Source organism: Danio rerio, chromosome 8, assembly GCF_049306965.1.
Source record: "Danio rerio strain Tuebingen ecotype United States chromosome 8, GRCz12tu, whole genome shotgun sequence".
Classification (NCBI taxonomy): Eukaryota; Metazoa; Chordata; class Actinopteri; order Cypriniformes; family Danionidae; genus Danio; species Danio rerio.
Genome location: NC_133183.1, coordinates 48472619 through 48498684, shown reverse-complemented (window position 1 = coordinate 48498684; position 26066 = coordinate 48472619). Strand labels below are relative to the sequence as shown.

General features: G+C 34.2%; 1 protein-coding gene across 5 annotated transcripts in view; it reads left to right on the top strand.

The window, feature by feature from the left end:
- ggt1a (gamma-glutamyltransferase 1a) overlaps positions 1-25637 on the top strand; it is a 77939-nt gene extending 52302 nt beyond the window's left edge. For 4 of the 5 annotated variants that reach the window (XM_073909232.1, XM_073909233.1, XM_017357293.4 and 1 more), the window contains 10 exons: positions 1616-1705; positions 3959-4151; positions 7502-7662; positions 7742-7891; positions 13997-14133; positions 14364-14551; positions 14916-15043; positions 17397-17509; positions 19969-20082; positions 23283-25637. In XM_073909232.1, coding sequence (XP_073765333.1) covers positions 1616-1705; positions 3959-4151; positions 7502-7662; positions 7742-7891; positions 13997-14133; positions 14364-14551; positions 14916-15043; positions 17397-17509; positions 19969-20082; positions 23283-23429 — 1421 coding nt within the window. In that variant the 3' untranslated portion in view covers positions 23430-25637. 5 annotated transcript variants of the gene reach the window in all.
- Positions 25638-26066: the final 429 nt, after the last annotated feature.

The following is a 26066-nucleotide window of genomic DNA, read 5'->3' as shown; positions in this document are numbered from 1 at the left end:
AACTAATTACTAATTGCATCATTACAATTGCATTTAAATTACTTTTCTGATTACTTTGTATGAAAAGTAATTTGTTACTCATTAAGTAATTAAATTACTTGACTGAATACTATATATTTACAGTTGAGATCAGAATTATTAGCCCCCACGAATTATTAGCCCTCCTGTTTATTTTTTTCCCCAATATCTGATTAACGGAGAGAAGATTTTTCCAGCACATTTCTAAATTTAATAGTTTTAATTACTCATTTTTAATAACTGATTTATTTGATCTTTGCCTTGATGACAGTAAACAATATTTGACTAGATGTTTTTCAAGACACTTCTATACAGCTTAAAGTGACATGTAAAGGCTTAACTAGGTTAATTAGGTTAACTAGGCAGGATGGGGTAATTAGGCAAGTTATTGTATAATGATGGTTTGTTCTGTAGACTATAGAAAAATATAGCTTAAAGGGGCTAATAATTTTGACCTTAAAATAGCTTTTAAAAAATTAAAAACTGCTTTTAATTGTAGCCGAAATAAAACAAATAAAACTTTCTCAGAAGAAAAAAAAAACTTTAGCAGACATTCTGTGAAAATTTTCTTGCTCTGTTAAACATCATTTGGGAAATATTTAAAAAAACAGAAAAAAGAATTTAAAGGGAGGCTAATAATTCTGACTTCAACTGTATATATTTACTCCTTTCTGAATTGAAAAATTACTGTTGAATTTGCAAACAGTATTTAGTAAGTAACTCTAATAAAGTTACATTAAATGAAAGCATTTTTCGTTTTTAGCTTTTTATCACTTTTTAACTAATTACATCTAACACTGGTTACAAAGCTGTCACTCCAAAATGACTTGCAAAAATCACTTTTATATGGAGTTTATAAAAACATTTGTAACTACACTTAGTGACAATCTCTCGTAGCTTAGCATACAGTAGTTAGTCTTGTTTTTGAATCTACTACTGCACTGACACATAGCAGTTGTAGCTCTGCCGTCTATTGAAAAGAGCACTCATTTGAATTTAAATAGACAGTCACCAAAATGGCCCAATTAGGAACAAAGCCTAAAAGGGTCAGTTTCAAAGAGTTGTAAAATATTATTTGTGGGATATTTTGAGCTGAAACTTCACATACACACTCTCGGGACAAAGACTTATTTTACATCTTGTAAAAAGGGGCATAATATGTCCCCTTTAATACAGTGAAGGGCTTTTCAAAACTGACAATCTTTTTCTACTTAGTCTGACACTAAAGGACATCACTTTACTTTAAGTTTAATATGACGCAGAGGTTATTTGCCATTCAGCAGATTCTTGTCATGCAAAATGACTTACAGTATGTTCACTGAAGTGACATGTCCCTGAAGCACCCTAGGTTCAAGTGCCAGATAAAAGGACATAAGATTGAATCATAGTGACCATAAACCTTGTGTCACCCTCACTTGACAGTCAACAAATGACTTAATGGATAACCATTACCTCATTAGGTGAAGCTAGCAAGAGTAAAATAACAAATAATGGTCACACACAAGCTTTTTTCTGTCAAAGTGAATTATAGTTTTGGCAATCAACTCTGAAAATGTCTTGACAAATTAAATAATAATAATGTTGTGTTTGTCCACAGGAAAAGTAGAGACAATTGATGCCAGAGAAACTGCTCCAAAGAACGCTTCAGAAGACATGTTTGGCAATAACACCCAGCTTTCACGGAAAGGTACACCATTGTTAATGTAGATACCCAACCTGACCTCATGAGTAAATGTAACTATTTTGTGTATTGTCCGAAAAATAACAAATTTTAATTGAATGTGTATGTACAATTTTTAAATGGAGTTCCTTAAACTCCACCCCTAACACAAACCCTTCATTGACTGATAAGCAAATTGTAATTAAAGGTGTAGCATGTAAGATTGTAACCCAGTGGTTGAACTAGGTATTGCATTCCTGGATCAAAACAAATGCAAGCACAGGTTGCCAGATTGTGGACTAACAGGAGTGAGTTTGACTAGCGAGCCTGATTTAATCCATGTTCTAAATAAAAGGAATGGCACGCGATAGAAGAAATATTCTCCATATTAAAAGGAGTTTTTGTTCTAACCAACACCTGAAATTTATATTTTAGAAACGGCTCTTATTTCATGTGTATTCAGTGTTAAATGCTAACATTGTGAGTTTGAATGCAATTTAACATGATAGTTATTGCCATCCTACTGATAGCAGCAGATGATCACCTCAAATCTTGAAAATAAAATAAACCTTCTGAAATTAAACAGTAGATCTTAAGACTCAAAACCAACACATATCAGTAATTCAGCATCTACATGTTATAATGTTAAAGAAGTTTGATATGTATTAATTAGATTATAAAGCTTAAAATTTCGTTGGGGATCACTGAGTGCACTATTCTGTGCTTCTGAATGTGTGTATTCAAATTTCTGTCATGTTCTGTCTAGTGCAAACAGCCAAATTACTTATCACTGCAAATCTACAATATAACCTGCTCATCTAATGTTTACATTAGTAATATTCGTATAATTTGTGGAACTCTGAATCTGCGTCTTATTTTGGAGTTACAGAGGCACCTGGGGTGCTGAAATATAACTGGCTTAACTGGCATTGGGCGGGTTAAAGGGACCAAAACAAAGGTAGCGTTTCGGCATGGAAAACACATTTTCAAAGCAGAATATTTGGCTTCAGAATTGTTTTTCAGATAAACAAAAATGTTCACTTGGCATGTTTCTTATTTATCTGCAGATATTATGGTATTTTTATGCTTTAGAAGAGTCAAAAACTTACATACAACACATTTAAATGTACAAATGAGATCATACAAAATGTAAATTAAATTAAAAAAAACAAAAAGTTAAGAATTGGCATGAGAATGTGTTGAAATAACACTAAGTTTAGCTATCATCCTGGTAAATCTGTCTTTAAACTTGCCTTGCTGTATTATAGGTCAAATGTATTGATATTTTATGATATTTACAGACATTGAGACACATTGAGTCATTATGGTTTATGCCAAACATATTGTTCAAGAGTTTGGTGGTCAGTAAGATCTTCCAAAATGTAATTTCAAGGCGTTCTAATATGCTGATTTGGAGTTCAATATGCATTTCTAACTATTTTTAATGACTAAAACATTTGAAGGTATTTTGTCACCTTGGAATTATAAGGTTCTATCTTCTGAATGATTTTGAGATATTGAGCTTCAAAGATTTTGCATTCCAAAGCAAACAGTATGCGTGTAAAATTATAATAATAAAAAAAAGTCTTAAAATGTAAACAACTTATAAAAAACCTCCCATAATGTAAATAAGTTGTCATTTAATAAGAATGTCAATAACTTAATTTTGTCAAAAATGTCAGATAGAACCTTATAATTCTAAGGTGACGATTTATTGAAATAAAAATATATTTGTAAAATTGTAAATGTCTTTAATATTTCAGTATCAGTTATTTAAATGCATGATTCTTATGGTCAGTGGTATACTTGGTATTTTTTCTTATTATAAAATATTTATTTAGAGGGATAGTTCACCAAAAATTTGGATAGTTCCCTCAGCATTTACTCACACTCAAGTGGTTCTAAACTTGATGAACTTGACTTCATGAATTTCTTTCTTATGTTAAACATAAAACAAGATATTCTGAAGAATGTTGAAAACCAGCGGCCATTGACATTCATAATTCTATTGAGCTCAATTGCTGTAATTTCCTTTTACAGTATGTGCAAGAGAAACTCAGTTAGGTTTGTAACAAGTGGAGAATGAGTAATTGATGACAGAATTTTGATTTGTGGGTTAATTATCCCTTTAATGAGACTTTTTGAATTGCATCAACTGAATTGAAGCATTTACAAATAAATAATCAAACAGACAGGACAGAAAATTAGCAGCATGTCATTGAACCTATTGGGGGTTTGGCTTTGGAATGATTCTAACGGTGTCTCTTGTTTTCATGGCAGGAGGGTTGTCAATCGCTATTCCAGGGGAAATTCGTGGCTATGAGATGGCACACAACAGACATGGGAGACTGCCATGGAGGGAACTGTTTCTGCCCAGTATTAAATTGGCACGCAATGGTTTTCCAGTTGGCAAAGCCCTGGCTAATGCCATCGCAAAAAACAAGGAAACAATTCTGAGTGACATGACATTATGGTAAGGATTTATCTAATGTACACAAACCTGTATCTTGCACTCGCTGCTATTGCATTGCTGGTTAGACCTAAACTGCATTTCGTTGCACTGTACTTGTACATGTGTAATGAAAATAAAGTTAAATCTAATCTAAATCTAATCATCTAAATAGAAACTGAACAGTAACAATAACAGGGGGCAAAGCGATGGCGCAGTGGAAAGTGCTCTCGCCTCATAGCAAGAAGGTCGCTGGTTCGAGCCTCAGCTGGGTCAGTTGGCCTTTCTGTGTAGAGTTTGCATGTTCTCCCCCCGTTTCTCCGGGTGCTCCGGTTTTCCCCACAAGTCCAAAGACATGCGCTATAGGTGAATTGGGTAAGCTAAATTGGCCGTAGTGTATGAGTGTGAATGAGAATATATGGGAACCAGTAATGGGTTTTAGTTGGAAGGCCATTCACTGTTTAAAACATATGCTGGATAAGTTGGCCGTTCATTCCGCTAAGCCGAAAAAGAAAACGAATAAATGAATGAATGACAACAACAGACTGCACATTTCTGCATTAAGAATCAAGTGTACTGTGTGCAATTGTATCAAACTGCTACGTAAATAACTATTTCCCCTGATGTTAATTCCAAAAATCCTAATTGATTTAATGTCAACTGACTACCTTGATGTCAAAACGACATCAAATTAAGATCTAATATTGGTGTCAAAAACACCTCAAAAATTGATAACATGACTGTCTTATAATTGATTTTGATGTATTATGATGCCTGTATAAGATGTCAATTTGATGTCGTTTTGAAATCAGGTAAGTTTAAATGCATTGTAGAGAGACAAAATCCATTAGTTTAATCAAACAATAGATGTCAAATAGACGTCAAGTTTTTTTTTTATTTTTTTTACGTCAAATAGAAATGCATTTTTACTTTTTTTTTTTTTTGATGTTATGCTTATGCCAATTTGATGTCATTTTGATATCAAGGTGGCCACTTAGAAATAACTAATCAAACTCATTACTAGAGCGACAAGGAAACTTAAAACCATGCAGATTTTTTTTAGCCCACGGGTGTCAAACATCCTGGAGGTCCACAGCCCTGCACAGGTTAGTTTCAATCCTGCTTCAACACACTAAAGCTGTTGTCACACTAAAGTTTGAGCTTGCGAAATTCTGTCATACAGCGCTGGGGATTAAGAGGGGCGGGATTAAACAAGATGATTAGACATTTAAAAAAGCGAGCGATTGGTCCATGTTTTGATGCTCTATTGGTCTCACGCAGTCAAACTCGAACTTTGCTACGCGGCGAAACTTGATGCATGAGTTTGCGCTTCCGGTCTGACGCATTCACATGCATATGAACGGAAGTGTATGGGGAGAAAAGTCCAGTGTGACCGCAGCTTAACCTGCAGGTTTCAAACAAGCCTAAAATAGTTTGATCAGGTGTGTTTAATTAGGATTGGAACTAAACTGTGCAGAGTTTAACGCCTGTAGGTTAAAACACCATTGAGGCTTTTTATTTACTTGTGTAAATGTGTGTAATTATGTATTTATTAAGTTTTTTGTATTAATTTCAGTAATATTATTGAACAATATGCAAATGTTTATGATTTATACAGTTTGTAAATGAATAATTTTGATTTTTAGTACATACTTTGTTATATGAGAGACTTACTTTACCAAACAAGTGGTTCTGATTGAATTTGTTAGAGTTAGAAACACAATTGAAGTGACAAATGATACATTATTAGCCCTCTTGTGATTTCCCCCCCCTAATATTTCCCAAATGATGATAAACAGAGCAAGGATTTTTTTCAAAGTATTTGCTAAAATATTTTTTTTCTTCTGGAGATCTTAGATGTTTTATTTCTGTTAGAATAAAACAGGCCAAAGGCCAAAATTATTATCCCCCTTAAAGAATATATAGTTTTGATTGTCTACAGAACAAACCATCATTATAAAATGATTTGCCTATTACCATAACTTGCCTAGTTAATCTAGTTACGCCTTTAAATTGCACTTTAAGCTGAATACTACCTTGATATATCTTTAATATAATGCATTGTCATCAAGACAAAGATAAGAGAAATCAGTCATTACAAATTAGTTATGTTTATGTTTATACATTAATTATGTTATGTTTATAAATGTGTTGAAAACATCTTTCAGTTAAACAGCGTAGGGATTATATACTGTTTTAACCCAAGAATGACCAGTCTGTCAGATGAAGACAAGCCGAAGTCAGAGATTCAAATAAATAATAAATAAATTTGCTGAAGATAGTTTCATCAGGAGCCAGCTTCAACACTTGCAATGAGTTCCTAGGCCACTCTGCTTACAATAACCAATTAATAACAATTATACTCCCACATAACGTCCTTAACTGTGTCATGCATAGAGGTGTTCTAACCTGATAGGTTAAAACACAGATAGACTAGGAAACTTTCCATGTAGGGTTTGTCCGTACAATTCTCAACAATATCTTAAGAATAAATGTTTTTAGAGCATTTAGCATTTAGATCTGACTTCAGACCTTTAAAACAGATCCACAATCAAATAAAACACATATTCTTAAAGTACATTCTGTTTCTCACCCAAGGCTGAGTGTATTCCCAGCCGTCTTTATCGAAACTGGTTAAAAACCGGGATAATCTACATTCAGGCAGTTATATCCTTACTACACAAAGTCTATCTTGAATAAAAAGTAGAATTACTTGAAAATAATTAACTGTAAAAATAGCAGAATCACTTTAGACAATTTTAGATAGTATTAACTCATAGAAATAACAATAGAAACAGTTGCTTCCAGTCCTCACCCCTTAGTTCCACTCAAGGTCTCTGTGACCTCTGACCTAGTTTGGTGGCTTCTGAAAATAGTTATAAAGAGACAGGCAAATGCACTAAACATTATTATATTAAGCAATGGGTTAACATATTTATTAGTTAAAATCAATTCAAAGTTAAATACTCATTTAAATAATCATGTTTAATAAAAATAATGAGAAACAGGATGATGAAGAAAGGATAAACACTGATTCATGCTGAGATGGATTGGAAGGTATAAATTTGAATCCTTCAACAGAAAATGAGGAACAAAAAATATACAGGACGGCTACAGGAGGGCTAATAATTCTGCTAACTCAACTGTATATTGTTTTTTACTTAATGTGTAAAGTTTTTAGTTTACTATACTCTCAAAATGTATGCATTTCACATAATCAGGCAGATTTTATACAAAATTCTGCGCAAAAAAATAAAATAATTAAAAAATATCCCCAGGTTCAGTTTGGCCCTGCTCATTACCCTGTAAACTGCTTCTGCTCCAGTAGTATTTTTAGTGGAATTATAAAGACTTGTGCTCTTTCTGTGCTCCAGTGAAGTGTTCTGTGACTCAGACAAAAACATCCTGAAGGAAAATGATATCATTAGATTTACCACGCTTGCCGACACCTATGAGAAGATTGCAGAAGAAGGGCCGGATGTGTTTTACAGTGGATCCTTGGCCCAGAATATAGTGGATGATATCCAAGCTGCAGGTCTGGGTTGGATATTTTAGGTTATGATGTGTTGAAGGTCAGGTGACCCAATTTTAATCAATTAATCTTGTAACTTCAGGAGGAATTATAACACTTGAGGACCTAAGGGAATATAAGCCAGTGTTGAATGAGACGCCATTGAAGTTAACTGTCGGAGAATACACCATTAATGTTCCTGACGCTCCATCCAGTGGACCTGTACTCGCTCTGATTCTCAATATAGTGGACGGTGAGTCTCATATTGATCCTCAGTGTGTGTATGTTTTTGCATTTAGCACTTTGTTTCCACTTGGGATTATTATCCTGGTTCCCATAGATCATAGAATTTCTAGAATGTGACTGAATTTATATATATTATGCACAATTCATGGAACATCAGGAATTTTTGTTTGTAATTTCTGCTCATTCATCAAAATACTTTTCTTTTTTTTTTTGGTTAGGCTATATTTTTCACTGCTGTTTCATTCCTTTTTTTCATTACTTGGGAATATTGTTGTATATTGTTGAAGTGTTTTTGCAGATTTTTGTTATGATTGTTCTTAAAATTTGTTGCATTTGCTGCATTTTTTTCTGTTATTTTGCTGTGAAAATGTACACATCTTAGTTCTTCATTACTTTTTGACCTTAAGAACCATTGGTTTCTATAATTTATATTAGAAGACAGAGAGAGAGAGAGAGAGAGAGAGAGAGAGAGAGAGAGAGAGAGAGAGAGAGAGAGAGAGAGAGAGTTTAACCTTTTAAAGCCAACTACATCATATTTGACACATGATTGATTCTACATGACAGAAATAAGCAATAATCCTAATATCTCTTCAACAGCAGCTTCGGAATAATCATATTAAAATTTCACATTTTAGCCATCAGTACAATAAACAGAGAAATATAATGTTATTTGTTATAAAAGGAATTGAAACAGTTTCCTCTGGCCAAAATCTGTGTGAAATCTCCAGCAATTAAAAAAAATTGCAAGCTCCTCTACATTTTTTGTACTTAATTCAACAATCACAGAATCAGCAAATTCTCAGGGACTGAATGCATTTAAGTCAGTGAAAGTCAGGGGAAATTCTGAGAAGTTGACGTTAGGCTTAAATTGGGATTCTATACTATAACATTCATTTCTAATAACCCAATAGGGATGGGCAATTAATTGAAGTGAAATCATAAAAGCCAGCGATCATATTTGTGGTCGTCATTCACATCTTGTCAGGGAAGCACGGTTGTGTTCAGTTGTAAAACTGCTCTGAATGCCAGAGGGCGCTCTCATGTGGAAAGTTGTGAATCCTTATAATATTATATTACGTTTTTACTTGTTTCACGATACAGTATTGCAGTTTTAAATATATTGTAATATTCTATATAATTTTGCTTATGACCTAAAACTTATGACCTTTTCCATCTTCAAATAATGTCCCCAAAGGAAAACTTGGCAACATCTTTTAACTAAATTAAATCATTCTATTTTGACTAGTTTGTGTAACTCCCTTCAGTTTTATTGCTGGAATGTACATGAATGACAATTTCAAGCAGACAAGCAGAGAAATGTTTTGATGAATAATGTTGTATGCATACTTTCATGATGCCGCCATCTTCTTTAACTTGTAGCATGCTGAAGGTGACCAACAAAAAATGAGAAAAATAAACCTCAACACCACTATATTCTGTCATGAACTGTCAACTGATTTTGATATTCTACCAATTAGTATTACAAAATACTGGCAATATTTTGATATGGACATCCACATATTGATATAATATTTCCACAGAATTTTTTGCGATACTATGGTGTGTTGATATTTTCTCCCAACCATAATATTTTTATACATGTGATTGTATTTTTTTTCTTAATTTTTTGTTTAACAGAGATTTTCTCAACACATTTCTAAACATAATAGTTGTAATAACTCATTTCTAATAACTGATTTATTGGATCTTTGCCATGATGACAGTAAGTAATATTTGACTAGAAATTTTTCAAGACACTTCTATACAGCTTACAGTGACATTTAAAGGCGTAACTGGGTTTATTAGGTTAACTAGGCAGGTTAGGGTAATTAGGCAAGTTATTGTATAATGATGGTTTGTTCTGTTGACTATCGAACAAATATAGCTTAAAGGGGCTAATCATTTTGACCATAAAATCATTTTAAAAAATTAAAAACAGCTTTTATTCTAGCCAAAATAAAACAAATAAGACTTTCTCCAGAAGAATAAACATTATCAGACATACTGAGAGAATTTCTGTGTTAAACTTGCTCGGATAAACATTTAATTTGGGAAATATATATAAAAAAAAATTCAAAGGGGGGCTACTAATTCTGACTTCAACTGTACATGTATTTTTACTTAAATACTTAAAAAGATAGGTCTCCCAAAAATTAAAATTAACTTACTATTTACTCTCCCTCAAGTGTTTCCAAACCTTTGTTCCTTTATTTTGTTGCACTCAAAAGAAGATATTTAGAAGGAAGCTGAAAACCATTGACTTCTCTAGTAGGAAAAACAAATACTATGGAAGTCAATGATTACAGGTTGCCAAAATACCTTCCTTTGAAAAGAATGAGTAAATGATGAGTAAATGAATTTGAAGTCTGAAAACCTGAAATATTTTATGTTGATCTGTTGACATTTATCTGTGAATAAATGCTCCAAATAATAATATTCCTGTCTGTAAATTTTGAGATGAACCGACAGTTAACAAATCGTTTAAAATCTTCAAATCTGTGCATCCCGAGCCTAATGGCAGCCTGACACTGTAAAAAAGTTCCATACAATCGTTTTGTCCTGGGAATTAAGTTAGATTATTAGTTTTTACAAATTTAAGTAGATTAAATATAAAACAATTAAGATGTTCCAGATAAAACTCCAAACAGCAAACGTCTTTTTTTTTTTTTTTTGAGTGTAGTGCAGGTTCCCTGGCAATATTTTTATCCAATTAACTGAGCTACACAGTAAACTTTGCCATGTGATTAAATACATAACATTTAAGTAAAAGTAAAGTATGTTTCAGATAATTTGTATCTAACACCCACCCACTATCATTTAATAATCAGCCTTAATAGACAGGCTGAATGTACAGTACACCCGATTTTTGTCATTACTGTGGTGGATGAGTAAATAATGGATAACTATGAGCGAGCATGTTCTTTGAGCAGGAAAGATAACCGGATTGAGTATTACAGTATGTAATAATTCTCCATCACCGGAGTTATTTAGCCTACTTATTCATTCAGACATACTATCGCGTCAGCAGTGGAGTCCTGATGAGTAAACCAAAAATCTATGTAATTTGCTTTAGTCATGATGGCGAGCGTGCAGAATCATGTTATAGATGAGGAAAGAATGTACATTTAGCAGCGCATTATTGCTAAATAAACAGCATCCGTGTGAGCAGGATAAGGTTTTATACTTCCCCGAAGGAGTTTATTTTGCAATAATGATCAGATGAATGATATATGATTCATCTTATGCTGGCTTATGGGTTTGTTCCCAGGAAACGCATTATATTAGTTTCAAATTAATGTAAGCTGACAAAGTGTTCTAAAAACGCAACAATGAAGGAAAAGTCATGGCAAGATGCCCTCCAGTGCTTATATTTTCTTTTAACTCTGCCTTCGGACTTTTCAAACACAGGCTCATACTGGCAATACTGCATTATAAAAAATATCCTTAAAATTAGCAGTTTTCTGTATTTTGTGATTCATAATTTTATTATTTTATTTTCCCAAATTTATTTACAGTTTTAAATTGTATTATGAGACCTTTCTTCCAACAACTATTGATGTTGAAAAGTTTGAAAAAGTGACTTTCATTAGCATTTGTTATAGTTTAAAGGGATATATTGTCTGGCTTGGTGTTGTATATTACAGTACAAAAACCTTAGGTGACATTTTATAATAACTACACACTATGCATCATCTATTAAGCATTAGCAAATAGTTATTTCATTATCTGTTAAGTGTTAACTACATTAATAGATGTTAGTAAGCAGTTTATAAATACAGCTACAAATGTTGTATTCTTGACAAGCACACGTATAATGTGCTTAATGATTGTATTTTCAAACTCTATTGCTTAACAGTTGTTCATTATTAAATTCAGTATTGCATTTTGTGCCATCCATTTGTATTTAAGAGTAGCTGGTGACTTTTAGAAACATTCAGAACAAGTAAATGATTAATAAACTATAGAAATCAACATTTATTTATTGTATTATTTAGGCATGTAGTAATGGTTACTATGTTAATAAATGCTTTATTAACTTCATTTCATGTAGTTTTGTGACCTGATCTAAAGTGAGGGCTATTTGTAAATCTGTTATAAATTATTCAGTCTCAACTGAACAATACATGTTTGCAATGTTTTCTAAAAAAATAAAATAATTGTAAACTTTAAACATTGCTAAATAAAAGGAGTGCCAAAATGCAATTATAAATAAATGCAATTAAACAAAATTGGATAAAACAACAACAATATTAATTGAACAATATATTATGATGCAATTTAGCAAAGTGTAAACTGCACAGTCATATTATCTCCATAACTTTTCTGATGTGGTCAGTTTGCTTAGCAGTTCACTTTGCACAGCGTTATACTTGTGACACAATTGGTTTGAGGTCAAGCAAAATTGCACAACAGAGATAAAAGCTATGTGAAAAAAGTAAAACTTTGTGGTCGCAGTGTACTTGTCACTTACGTTTGCTTTTGAAAGAAAAAAAAAACTATTATTTGATTTTAGGGAAGGGAGTAGGTCGGTGGTTTGCTAGGTGATGTATGAGTAGCCCCTGCTTTCTCTTGAAGGTGTACATGAAGCATGTTTCCATAACTTATAACAAAATGTATACTAAGTATTCAGGTTTTAGATTTGCAAAAAAAGTATACAGTGCCCCCTAGTGGGTTCATCATCTGAAACGTGTAACAAAAGGTACATTTGCAAAAATGTATTCTGAGGCACAGATTTTCAATGAGCCTGGGTTGGACTGTGGCTGTGTCTTCTGTTTTTAAAACGCAAACATTCAATGTGTGTAAATGGGGAAAAGTAAGGTTTTTGAGATCCCTTAAACTTCTTTATCACAGTGTCATGCATAAGACGAGCACAATGGTCAAACATGTTAATCTGGCGAATGCTTACATAGAAAAACTATAAAAAAATTTGGAAAACAAAAAATCATTTGGAAACAGCACCTAAGGAAACATTCACATAGAATGAGTTTATGGCCAAGAGACATATTTTCTATTGCTGAGCACTAATAACTTTTTTAATGGTGATTACCCACATGGTTTTTTCTGTAATTAATCTCATCCTTTACACAAAATTCTACAATTCATTCAAAAATAGTACATTGCATACAAAAAAAAAAAAAGTTTTGTGAATGAAAATAGTACAAGAACAACTGTTTTTATTCATTCATTCATTCATTTCAGCTTTTCAACTAAGTCACTTTATTAATCAGGGGTCGCCAGAGCGGAATGAATTGTGATCACTTCTCTGTTTTGTTCTGTTGATATGTAATTTAAAATATTTGTAGTTTGAAAAAGATGGAAATATGATTGCTATTACTATGACTACTATGGCGAGGGCTTAAACAGAGCAGTGCTCATAATATCGAGTGGAAAAAAAAAAGAAAAAGACCACTAAGAAAAAAAAACCTGCTTTGTATTTTTTGTAGGAAACACAGTTTAGATCTGTTTAGGGTAGAAGGTGTGTAAGTTAGTGCTGTCGGTCTATCACTATATGTGAATATCGAAAACAAAACCAACTTAGCTCCGCTCCTTTAGTGCCCCTCACACAGCTTGATCCACACTGGCATTTCTCCCCTTGGGTTTTGGGTTTTGAAAAGAGAAAAAATTCCACCACCTCGTCTAAACTTTAACGATACCGGATGCACAATTCATATGCACAACGCTTTGGCTTGTTTCCCCCGCTCGAAAGCTTGACAGAGCCCCTGCACATAGCTACAGTTGCTAAGCCACGATTGGTGGGTGGCGGTTTTTGAGTGTGGCTTAGCGAATGGTCAATGAAGGACAATTTTACAAATGACTTCAGCACATCTTTGGCCACAGGTCATCACTAATCTAAGTCTCTCACAGACATCAATTCTCTCTCACACTGATCTGCTTACACTGTTTCATAGTTTGATTATTGTAGTGAGTTTATTAATTATGTCCAAAGGTTTTCCAGAGATTTTCAGTCAGGTTTAGGTCAGGACTCTGGGCTGCCATTTCAGTATTTCAGAGTTTTCAGGAACTGCTTTATTCTTTTGTAATTTACAAATACACAATTAGAAACACAATTTGTGTGATCATGTTCATTAAGGATTCAACCTTTGTTTTTAAGGTTTCAACTTCTCAGACCACAGTGTGTCCACAGCAGAAAAGAAGACTTTGACCTATCATCGTATCGTAGAGGCGTTTCGCTTTGCTTATGCTAAGAGGAGTAAATTAGGAGACCCACGTTACCTCAACATCACAGACGTGAGTCTCACTATTTCCACATATTTCAATTTAGTTGTGTGCCGCACAAAAGGATTTAAAGGTGATCTCATGCAATTTAACTCAAGATCTGTCAAGTGGTTTAAAGAGGCCTTTATAATAATGTCTGTTAGCAGACAGTATTTTCCCAAGGCTTCTAACAGTACAGATTTTATGCACCTGTGAGTTCAATGGCCTCTTGTAAATCTCTTTTCAATTATCTCCTTTCTCAGCTCATCCACAACATGACCTCAGACTACTTTGCAGACAACATCAGGAGTAAAATAACAGATGACACTACTCACCCAGACAGCTACTATGATCCAGAATACTTTGTACCCGATAACCACGGAACAGCTCACCTGTCAGTCATCGCAGAGGATGGGAGCGCAGTGGCTGCAACCAGCACCATCAACCTTTAGTAAGAAAAATGGTTCTCAGTCCTCATATAGAAACATGATGCAAGCAAATATATGTAAATTACATATAAGTTCACATTGGGATTTCACATTTAATATATCATATATGCAACATATATTTTAAAATATTGCTAAAATGTCTGTTTACATATGATTGGTATATATTGCCATATATATCAGATTTCTATATGGATTACTTTTTAAAGCACTGTTGGTTGTATGTTAGTCTCAATTCCTGAGAAAACATAAAAACTGTTTGTTGTTGATCCCAAAAAACTGTAATTGGACCTCAGGTGGAATAGTTTATTTCTGTTCCCTTTATTTTGATCTGATTGTCTTGAGTTTTATTTTCTCTCTCTTTCACAGTTTTGGCTCAAAGGTGATGTCACGCTCAACTGGCATTATTTTTAATGATGAGATGGATGATTTCAGCTCTCCTTACATAACCAATGGTTTTGGTGTTCCCCCTTCACCCAACAACTTCATTCAGCCAGGTGTTTTCAAGTTCGAAGCTTAAAATACACTCACCGGCCGCTCTATCAGTGGTGGAAAGAATACTTTAAAATCATACTCAAGTACAAGTACCTTGTCAAAGAATTAAGTGTAAGAGGTATCTTGTCACGATCATCAGCGATCGTAACCCCTTGGATCGCTGGAATTCACTCAATCGCTTATGGACTACAAATCCGCCATTCATGGACTGCATTTTCATACATGCACTCCGCTCACACATATGATTCCTCATTCTGACTGATTACACACGCACCACCGGAGGATTGTCAAGGACTGATTACACACACCACTTAAGCTGCACACACACTCACTCTGATGGTTGAGTCTTCTGTAACCTGGGGAGTGACACTGACAACAGAGTTTGGATCCAAATGCAGGTTTATTGACGCAGTCAGGCAAGCAATGGTCAACACGGGTGCAAACAGATGTATAAAAGCAGTCCAAAATCGTAGTACAATAACAGACGAGAGGTCAGAAGGCTGAAGGAAGACAAGGACAAAAAGACAAACTAGGCGAGAGTCAAAACATGGGAAAACAAGACAAGGAAAACACGTTGTAATGTCACGTACGTAAATGATCGCTGGCGATCGTGACATATCTATAGTAAAAAGTATCAGTAAAAAGCACTTAAGAGTAGTGAGTATAGTGAATATTGAACAAATTTAATTCACTTGAATGCCTTGCTAAATAATAAGGTAGCTTACATCAGAGGCGTTTTTAGGTTTTTCTAAATGTAAGTTAAATTATTTGCATTCACTGACAATACATTCAAAATGTGAGATTAATGTAAAAACAAGTTTCATTAATGTATGCGATAATAAGCCAACAGAAGCAAGTTTACATGAATTCTGTGTATCCTATTCATAGTGTGTAGCTATTATATAGTGTTATCCAAGGTTTTTTTACTGTAATAAAAAATACCAAAATTTATCTGTGATGATATTTTAATACTTAGGTTATACACTTTGAACCCAGAGTAACAAGCAGTGAGCGTCCAGCAGATTGCACTGCAAATCCATGCAGTACTGATAGAATACATGAAACTTGCAAATGTGTTTAAAACACTACATTCTGTAGTGCATTTATTTTTTTAAGGCAATTGGCAATTTCAGTCATCATTCAGTAGTCATCTTTCATCTTAAATGATCTCTTGGTTAAATTTGAATGATTTTAAATCTTCTTAGACACTTTTAATGCTTCCACACTGTACGTGTTTGCATAAAGTGTCCATGCCTTGAGGTTGGTCTTTCTGTGATATGATATTTCATTTGTTCATTCATTTTCTTTTCGGCTTAGTTAATTTATTAATTCGGGGTCACCACAGTGGAAGGAAATGCTAACTTATCCAGCATGTTTTACGCAGCGGATGCCCTTCCGACTGCAACCCATCTCTGGGAAACATCCATACACACTCATTCACACTCACACGCTACGGACAAAAAGAAACGGCAACTGACCCAGCCAAGGCTCAAACCAGCGACCTTCTTGCTGTGAGGCTACAGCACTACCTACTGCTCCACCGCGTCGCCGATATGATATTTCTATCCGCAATTTGATTAGATGGGAGTCACAGGATGGATTACTCCACTTAACCAATCACCATAAACAAGAAAAAATCAATAAGTAGATGTAAAATATACCGCACTAAGGTATATTGTGTGAATGCACTTCTTAAACTACTCTGTGTAATAAGATATTTTTTAACACGCATGACTATACTTATTTTGCATTTCAGCCTTTTACATATGTCAGCACAAAGTGTCATTTTTTTGTTTAGTTTTATATATATATATATATATATATATATATATATATATATATATATATATATATATATATATATATATATATATATATATATATATATATATATATAGCTATTTTCACTTGTACGCACACTTTAATTATTAGTAAGTTATTAGAGCATGACAAGTTTTTGGTAGTTAAACTTTCTTGCCAAACAAATCAGTAAGTACATTTAATAGTTGATTACATAAAAATACAGTAGAAAAAACTTGGATATAAAAGCTAAGCTTTCAAATATAAATCATGTCAAAATCAATTTGTACTCTAAGTAACTCAAGACTCAAGTAAAACTTAAAATGAGGACTTTCTAATTCTAATTTCTGTACTTTTAAGTGCTTTACTTGTGTACTTTGTCCACCACTGATTTGATATGTGCATTTGTGAGTTAAAGAGGTGTATATAATAGAGTAGCCAGTGAGTGAGAATGACAAATAATTATCCTTTCCCTCTTTATAAGCACAGAGATCAAATTCAAACAATGACACTTCTTAACATTCTTCTTTTTTTTTCTTCTTCTTTCTTGTCTAGGTAAAAGACCCCTTTCATCAATGTGCCCCACAATCATTTTTGACAAACACAACAGAGTCAAAATGGTGGTCGGGGCCTCAGGTGGGACGAAAATCACCACAGCTACCGCTCTGGTAACCATTTACATACATAGATTGAGTTTATGTGAATTTCTTCATTTTAAAGTTGTCTTCAAAAGTGTGCTTGTCAATTGTACTTTTGCTATACCTAAACAATAATACAAGCTACTGGACATTCAGTTTTGTAGGTGCTAGCTTCTTGGGTTCTTTGGATTACTTAATATGCATATGGAATGTAATTTAAACTCACCAGCCACTTTATTAGGTACACCTGTTTAATTGCTCGTTAACGTAATTTTCTAATTAGCCAATCACATATCAGCAACTCAATGCATTTAGGCATGTAGACATGGTCAAGACTATCGGCTATGGTTTTAAGCACAGCATCAAAATGGGGAAGAAATGTGATTTAAGTGACTTTGAATGTGGCATGGCTGTTGATGCCTGACGGGCTGGTCTGAGTATTTCAGAAACTGCTGATCTGCTGGGGTTTTCACACAACCATCTCTAGAGTTTACAGAGAATGTTCTGAAAAAGAGAAAATATCCAGTGAGCGGCTATTCTGTGGGCGCAAATGCCTTGTTGTTGCCAAAGGTCAGAGGAGAATGGCCAGACTGGTTTAAGCTGATAGAAAGGCATCAGTAACTCAAATAACCACTCGTTACAACCGAGAGATGCAAAAGAGCATCTCTGAACGTACAACACATCGAACCTTGAGGCAGATGGGCTACAGCAGCAGAAGACCACACCGAGTGTCACTCCTATAATAGAAGATTGGAAAAATGTTGCCTGTTCTGATGAGTCTCGATTTCTGCTGCAACATTCAGATGGTATTATCAGAATTTGTTGTCAACAACATGAAAACATGGATTCATCCTGCCTTATATGAACAGATCAGGCTGCTGGTGGTGGCGGGGACACTTTGGGTCAAGTAGTATCAATTGAGAATCATGTCAACACCACAGCCTTCCTAAGCATTGTTTATTTTGTTCAGCTCAAAATCTCTGAGGAGTATTTCCAGTACCTTGTTGAATCTACGCCACAAAGGATTAAGGCAGTTCTGAATACAAAAGGGGGTCCAACCCGTTACTTGTAAAGTGTACCTAATAAAGCGGCCAGTGAGTGTAGAGGTAAACAATTATTACCAAAACAAGTTAATCTTTCCAACAGAAAACACCTGCCTTAAAGAAACACTGTACTTTTTTTTTTTTTACTGTTTATCAAGGTATACAGTACAGTTTTACCTTTTATTTTACCAATCCATTTAGCCAATCTCTGGGTCTGGTGAGAGCATTTTTATCTTGGCATAAATCAATAAATTGGATTGGACTAGTACCTTCTCAATCTAAAAATTAAAAACAAGAGTTTGATCATTTTCCTATGTAAAGCATGATTCATAATGGAAAATGAAAAGATGCTATTTTCTATGTAGATGGCTAGAAACTTTGCTGCCGTAACATGGAAAGATATAACGCAGCACTGTTATCTACTTATCTAGTACATCTATGTAAATGCTTACTTATTTGTTTGAATATCCATATCTGTGACTTTTAAAAACACAAACCAGCACATTATTACTCATGAAAGGTTAGCTCGTGTTGTGGCATCAGACCTTTTTTTGTTTTTAATTAACTGTAGGTGATGATAAATCAACTACTTTAAGATGGTCAGCTCGTCAACTTGTCTTGAGCGGTCAAATGAGGCATTTGCCTACGTATACACTGAACGAAAATGCTGGATTCTACACAATCGATTTGTGTTGGGACAACATGAAGGAATTAAGTTAACTTATTAGTTTCTTTTATAAATTTAAGTGGCTTAAACATAAAACAATTAAGTTGTTGCAAAAACTCTCAAGAATTGTGTGATTCAGCTCAATTTAAATAGGTACTTTGAACAAACAGAAAATGTCAATTTTTTTGAGTGTAAATAGTTTTGACAGAGGGTGAATAAAATGTTCTGAATATGTTAATGTTCAAGTTTTCTGAACAATAAATCATGCAAGTATATTGTAAATCCTTCATTGGGCACCTTAATGTAAAAATTATGTTAAAAAACATTAGAAATTTCAATCGATTTCATGTTAGTTGACAGCCTTGATCTCAAAATGACATCAAATTGACATCTACTGTAACACTTAAGTCAAAAAACAAAACAAATCGATTACAGAGCTGTCCTGTAATTAACAGGTTTTCTGATGTCAATGTTAGATGTCAATTTGATGTCATTTTGTGATTAAGATTTACATGCTGTGTGGCGATACAAAATCTATTGTAAATTTGGAATTGAAGCTTTTTCACATTATAACAATTTTTGGTCATTATTTTGTTGGACAAAATGGCATCAGTGTGTGGATATGGTTTTGACATCAAATCCATTTTCAGTTTGATGTTGTTTTGACATCAAGGTGCCCACTTAATGTTGTTGTAAACCTACTTCTTATTATTAACTTTACCAAAACTGTTTTGATATACATACACGTCTTTTCAGCTCTGCTATCTCACTTCTAACAGGTGATCCTAAACTCGCTGTTCTTTAACTATGACCTGAAAAAAGCAGTGACAGAGCCCAGAGTCCATAACCAACTCAACCCCAACATGACCGTCGTGGAACAGGACTTTGAGCAGGTGGGTTCCTCTACTTGACTTCCGAACTCTATTTAATACTGGGCTTAGACTACACAATAGTAGCTCATTTGACATCATAGATCATTGATCACACAAGGGGTTCTCAACCTTTTTCACTTCGGGGCCCACTTCTTTCTCCAATCAATATATTTGAAAGCCCACCTGTTAGTTTGAAATGCTCATTTAATCCTTTATTTATTAACAAGTATATATGTTATACATTTGCCGTGTCCTCTTTTATTTTCTATTATCAGCATTTTATGAAAAAAATATAATTGTATTTAAATGTAATTGAATATAAAACTAAAACTACATAATATATTAAAACTATATATATATTCAGAGATAACTACAGGTCAACAGGGAGATTGCAAAAGACTATCTTCTGTTTTAAACTTTACTGACGGAATATCTAGTATTAAATATCTACTATTCAAAAATATACAGACCCATGTAAAATACAGTAAACACCATAAATCTGTTCAAATGTGTTGATCTGATGGTGGTTAAGTTTGCAGCTGGATAGTGTTGGGGGATCGCTAACATTACTTTGGATAACTTCACACAAAAATACACAAAGAGAGACTTTCACTTTAACTTCTCACATTGTTTGTGAATGACCAGACTTATTAGTTGCAGACACGATCATGAGGCTGTTTTTGTGCCGAGTTTGAAGTAATCAATCAGAGGAGAAAGTGCATTACCTCAATCATTTTAATATAGAACATTAATAATGAAATGTAAAAATTATAGCATAATATTGAGAGTTGGGCTAATTTAGATGTCGCGGCCCACCTGCAGGATCGCTGAGACCCAAGAGTGGGCGACGGAAACCGGTTGAGAATCCCTGGTATGTAGTATGTACTAGTGGAAAGGCTAAAGGTTGTCAGTCCTTCATGACAGGCTTTATTAAATAGAAGAACAGAAGCTCTTCCATACACATCTTTCAGACACGGGGGAACAAAAGAGCACTGTAAAATGCTGGCTTCCACGCTATTGATTTGTTTTATTTAATTATTCATGAAGGAATGACCTTCCAGCATATGTTTTATCAGCCTGATCTCACGAGAAAACGTAAGTATTTTACGTTTTGCCAATTTAGTGGCTAATTCGTACGAATTCGTACAAAATGGCTGATTTTAAAAAGGAGGTGTGGCACCAAACCCCACCCCTAAACCCAACCGTCACTGGGGGATGAGCAAATTGTACCAAATTGTGCGAATTAGATCGTACGAATTCATACGAATTAGCCACTAAAGCAAAAAGTTACGAATTCCCGTGAGATTGTGTTGGTTTTATGCAGCAGATGCCCTTCCAGCCGCAACCCAGTACTGGAAAACACACATCACTCTCACATTTACACACACACACACACATAAATGATATCAATTTAGCATGCCTTTGGTCTGTGGAGAAAATCCACGTGAACACAGGCAGAATGTGCAAACTCGACTTAGAAATGCCAACTGGCCCAGCCGGGACTTAAACCAGTAGCCTTCTTGCTGTAAGGTGACATTGCCAACCACTGAGCCCGTGTCGTGGTTAATGACGGTGTAATTAATCTTGTTGCAATTGCTGAAGATTTTATCAGAATAGCATTATCACTATATCGACATAAGACAAAACATTATTAACATTGACAAAAAAAGGTAACAGGTATAACCCCAAACACTTAATGTATTGCTTTATTGTATACTGTACATGTTCAGAGTGAACAAATGTTTCAACCAAATTAAAGAGTTATAGACAACTAGTTCAATAGGTAGCACTTTACAACAAAGGCTTATTAGTGAATGTTAGTTAACTGATTAAAAAGACTCGCTTTAAAAAAAATCCAACTGAATTTTAATAGTTACTAACTCAATTAATTTGTCCACATTTAATAAAATGATTTTGGCTTTTCGTTATAGTTATTGGTCATTAACTAAGAAATTAACATCAGATAAGATTAATAAAAGATCACTTTAGCTTAATTAAATACCATTAACAAAAGGAGATCTATTTTAACAACCAATTGACCTTTAAAAGGACACAAAAATTTTAGTCAATATTTCAGCACATTAGTCCAGACTACCATTTGAAAATGCTGTCTAAAAAATAAGTGGTTTATTTATAAACAAATTTTAAGAGGATCACGTGCTTGTGATTGCTTGCAGCTGGTACTGCATCATCCAGTTTATGGTTCACCAATCAGACGATTCCTAAGCCACTATAAATATATCACAGCCATTTTCATTTTGTAAAATGTCCTCTTCCACGCCTACTCCTCCTCCTTTCCAAGATGGTTGGCATGGTGGCCTAGTGGTTGGCACTGTTGCCTCACAGCAAGAACGTCACTGGTTTTAATCCTTACCAAGCCAGCCGACAGAGTTTACACGTTCCCCCCATGCTCTTGTAGGTTTTCCCCTGCTTCCCCTCTTTCCTTCCACTGTCCAAAAACATGCAACTTAAGTTAATTGACTAATCCAAATTGGCACCGTAGACATGCTCCTAGTGAGTTATTATCTCTTTAGAGCAATCACAATCTGTTCATTAGCTACTACAGCAAGGGAGTTCTCGAGATCTACCTGAGCTCAAACTTCCCTCTCGCCTTGCAAAAGGGAGGGAGCCCTACGTTAGAGGAACTTATGAGCTCACGGCTCTTTTCTGGGACAGCATGCCAAACATGCCAATCAATCATCATCTAAGTATGAACTTTTGAAAACAGCCTATTAAGTCTGCAAGAATTTGCTCCTGTGATACACATTCATTAATATAACAAATGTATCTAAAAGTAATTAATTGTTCACAGTATTTTAAAGTGCCCACAATATCAATAGACTGTATGTTCATTAACACAATATATAGTGTATTTAAGTGTAACTTAAATGGCCACTTCGAATGGCCCTTTAGATTAAAAGATTCCAAAGGTTACAACTGAAGGTGACTCTTAAAGCCCCCGCGATCCTTTGCACAGGGAAGTTGTTTGGTGTTGCACACTGCGGAAGGGATCATCTCTATGGCCTAATCCCTTTAAAGCTGTCACCCCAGAGGGTAAACCCTTCAAAGGGATTAGGGTGTAAGGATGAGCCCTTCCAAATAGAACACAGTGGATGTGTGTAGTCTAAACCCAGCAAGATAAGATAAGCATATAATTCAATTACATATTATTTTTTTTTAATGTGTGTGTGTGATTGTAACCATCTCCATACCTACTATAGAGTGTTCTTGATGGCTTGGAACAGAAGAATCACGTAACAGAGCTACAGAGGACACCAGGTGCAGTGGTCCAGGCCATCGTGCGGCAAGGGGACAAACTCTGTGCTGAATGTGACCCCAGGAAAGGCGGCTATCCTGCAGGATACTGAACGCCAGTCCATCTCACCATTCGTGGACCTTCAGAGACTCAGTCGTGAAAAATGGATACATTCAGAAGCAACAGACCTTTCAGGCTAATGATCAACATGGACCACAATGCACAAAGTTGCACAAAGACTCCCTGTATTTATTATTTATTTTATTTTATTTTGTTGATGGGGAAATGTTTCTTTGATATTTATGATTTTACCAAGCTTATTTATTCCTTTTGTGTGTAGAAAAGATGATTTATTATCAGGGGTCTTTTTGGTGCCTGATTCTATTGTACGGGTTCTTTGTTTGTGTAATGAAGTTCCTGGGGGTTTCATGTTGAAAATCTTCAAAGCTCATATTAACACAAAACATGTCTGTAAATGTGACCAAGTCAGGGTACATAACCGTACAAATAAATAAATAAATAAATAAATAAGTAAATAAAGACTAAAATATTACAGGTTTATTCATAGGGAGTTAATTTTTATTCAAAAAAAGAGACTATTCCTAACAAAATGAATATTCCTCAGCCTGAGAAAACAAAACTATTTTAGATGTACATCATCAGAAAAGTGGCTAATCTGTGCAAATTCCAAAGATTTCATTAGTATGAAAACAAATTTTAAAAGGAGGCATGACCCAAAAGCACATCCCTAAACCAAACTGTCATTGGTGGATGAGCAAACCATCCTAAAATTTGTGAATGAGGAACAAATTCATATGAATTGGCCACTAAATCAAAATTTACAAGCTATAAACTCGTCCTCACACAGATCCTGCAAATGTTTCTTTTTTTTTTTTTTGGACACAAAAGGCTTGTTGGTCATCTATCTCTATGCAGTACTGATTTTAACCTTAAAAGGGCAAAACTACCATGCAAAAATGGTAAACAACAATTAAAATGTCTGATGGTAATCAATATTTTTAAATTCCAAGTGTGGATTTAGCAACTAAAAAAGGAAAGGTCATGTGCAACAATGAGTACGTTTACATGAACACCGATAATCTCATTTTAAAACGATTAAGACAATGATTAAGAGTATACTATGTAAACAGCGATTTTTTTATTAATTTATTCCTTATAGGTCATAATCAAACTAAACAAAAATCTAATTAAGACATGTCATCACCTTAGAATTACATCTTAATTCTATCTGACATTTTTGACAAAATGGAGTTATTGTCATTATATTCTTATTATCGTTCATATATACTTATTAAATGACAACTTATTTACATTATGGGATGTCTTTTTATAAGTTGTTTACATTTATTATTTAAAAAACAAATGTTACACACATACTGATTACTATGTACTGCAAAAACTTTGAAGCTCAAAGTCTCAAAATCATTCAGGATGCAGATAGAATCTTAGAATTTCAAAGTGACGATGTGGAGTATGCCGATTTTACCAGTACAACCTGTAAACACCTTAATCAAACTATTACCATCGTCTTTTCAACACGATTTGCGACAGTATGGTTCATACACACAGGTCACGGATGGATGAATAAAATGTTCCTGAATCGAAGTGAAGCTGCTGAACTGCAGATAAAGTCAACAAATTAAATATAAAACACCCGAAAATACATGAAATTCTAAAGAAATGTGGATAGCATGGTGATGCAATGACGTTAATTAATCTATGCGATATAACATGTAAAACTGGATCATGAAAGGAACATTCAAAAATATTACATACATGTTCGACTCATGTAAACACCTTAATCGTATTATTGTCTTATTTAGATTAAGGCATAGTTAGATTACTGATGTCCATGTAAACAGTCTTTGAGAGAATTGTTTTGATTTGTAGACCAGTTGGCGATAGTAGTTCAGGCTTAAGTTACAGACGGAATGTGTAACACGCACATCATTTTTACCTAATCAAGCATTTGTATGTTCAGAGATTCATTTCTAAAAACTTGCACTTTGAAATTCTAAACATAGGCGTCCTGACTGAAACATGTCTAAAGAATGTCTGTTAGTGAAAATCCAAAAGATGTCTATAACAATAGTGCAAAATTTTACTAGTCCTCAAATAGACAGGATGGAATGACTACATGTGAAGTCTGTCTAATCTACTTAGTCTGTTTTGGACTATTGTTTAGATAGATTTTTTTAGAAATAGTCTGTGTATATGCACATAGACTTTTAATTTCAGACAGCCAGCCCCAGGGCTTCTGGTGAATTGTCATCCCACACAAAATCGACACGTTTAAGATCAGATTTTTTTTTTAAAAAACACACAAAAAAAAACAGAAATCTTCACTGCCTGGCTGAGATATGATATAAAGTAGGCATCAGACCAAACTTTAAAAGGGAAATTAATTTTACCCCAGTACTTGCAAAGAAGTTTCTGCGCTCGCCTGCTGCTAATGACAGCGCTTGCATTTAAACTTTCATCTTATTTTAACAACTGAACAACTAAACGGATGCTTAAGACTATTTAACTGAATGTATTGTAATTTCATTACAACATTAATTCTGTAAAAGGAACCTTGTGAAACTGAAAAAAAGTGACATTAACCTTTTACTGAAAGTTCATCATTGGCTGAAAAACACTAGCTGTGCATATAGTCCCTTAGATATCTTTAAAACACAACTACTTGGTGGGTGTTGACTTTTAAATGAGGTTAATTTAAAAATCTAAA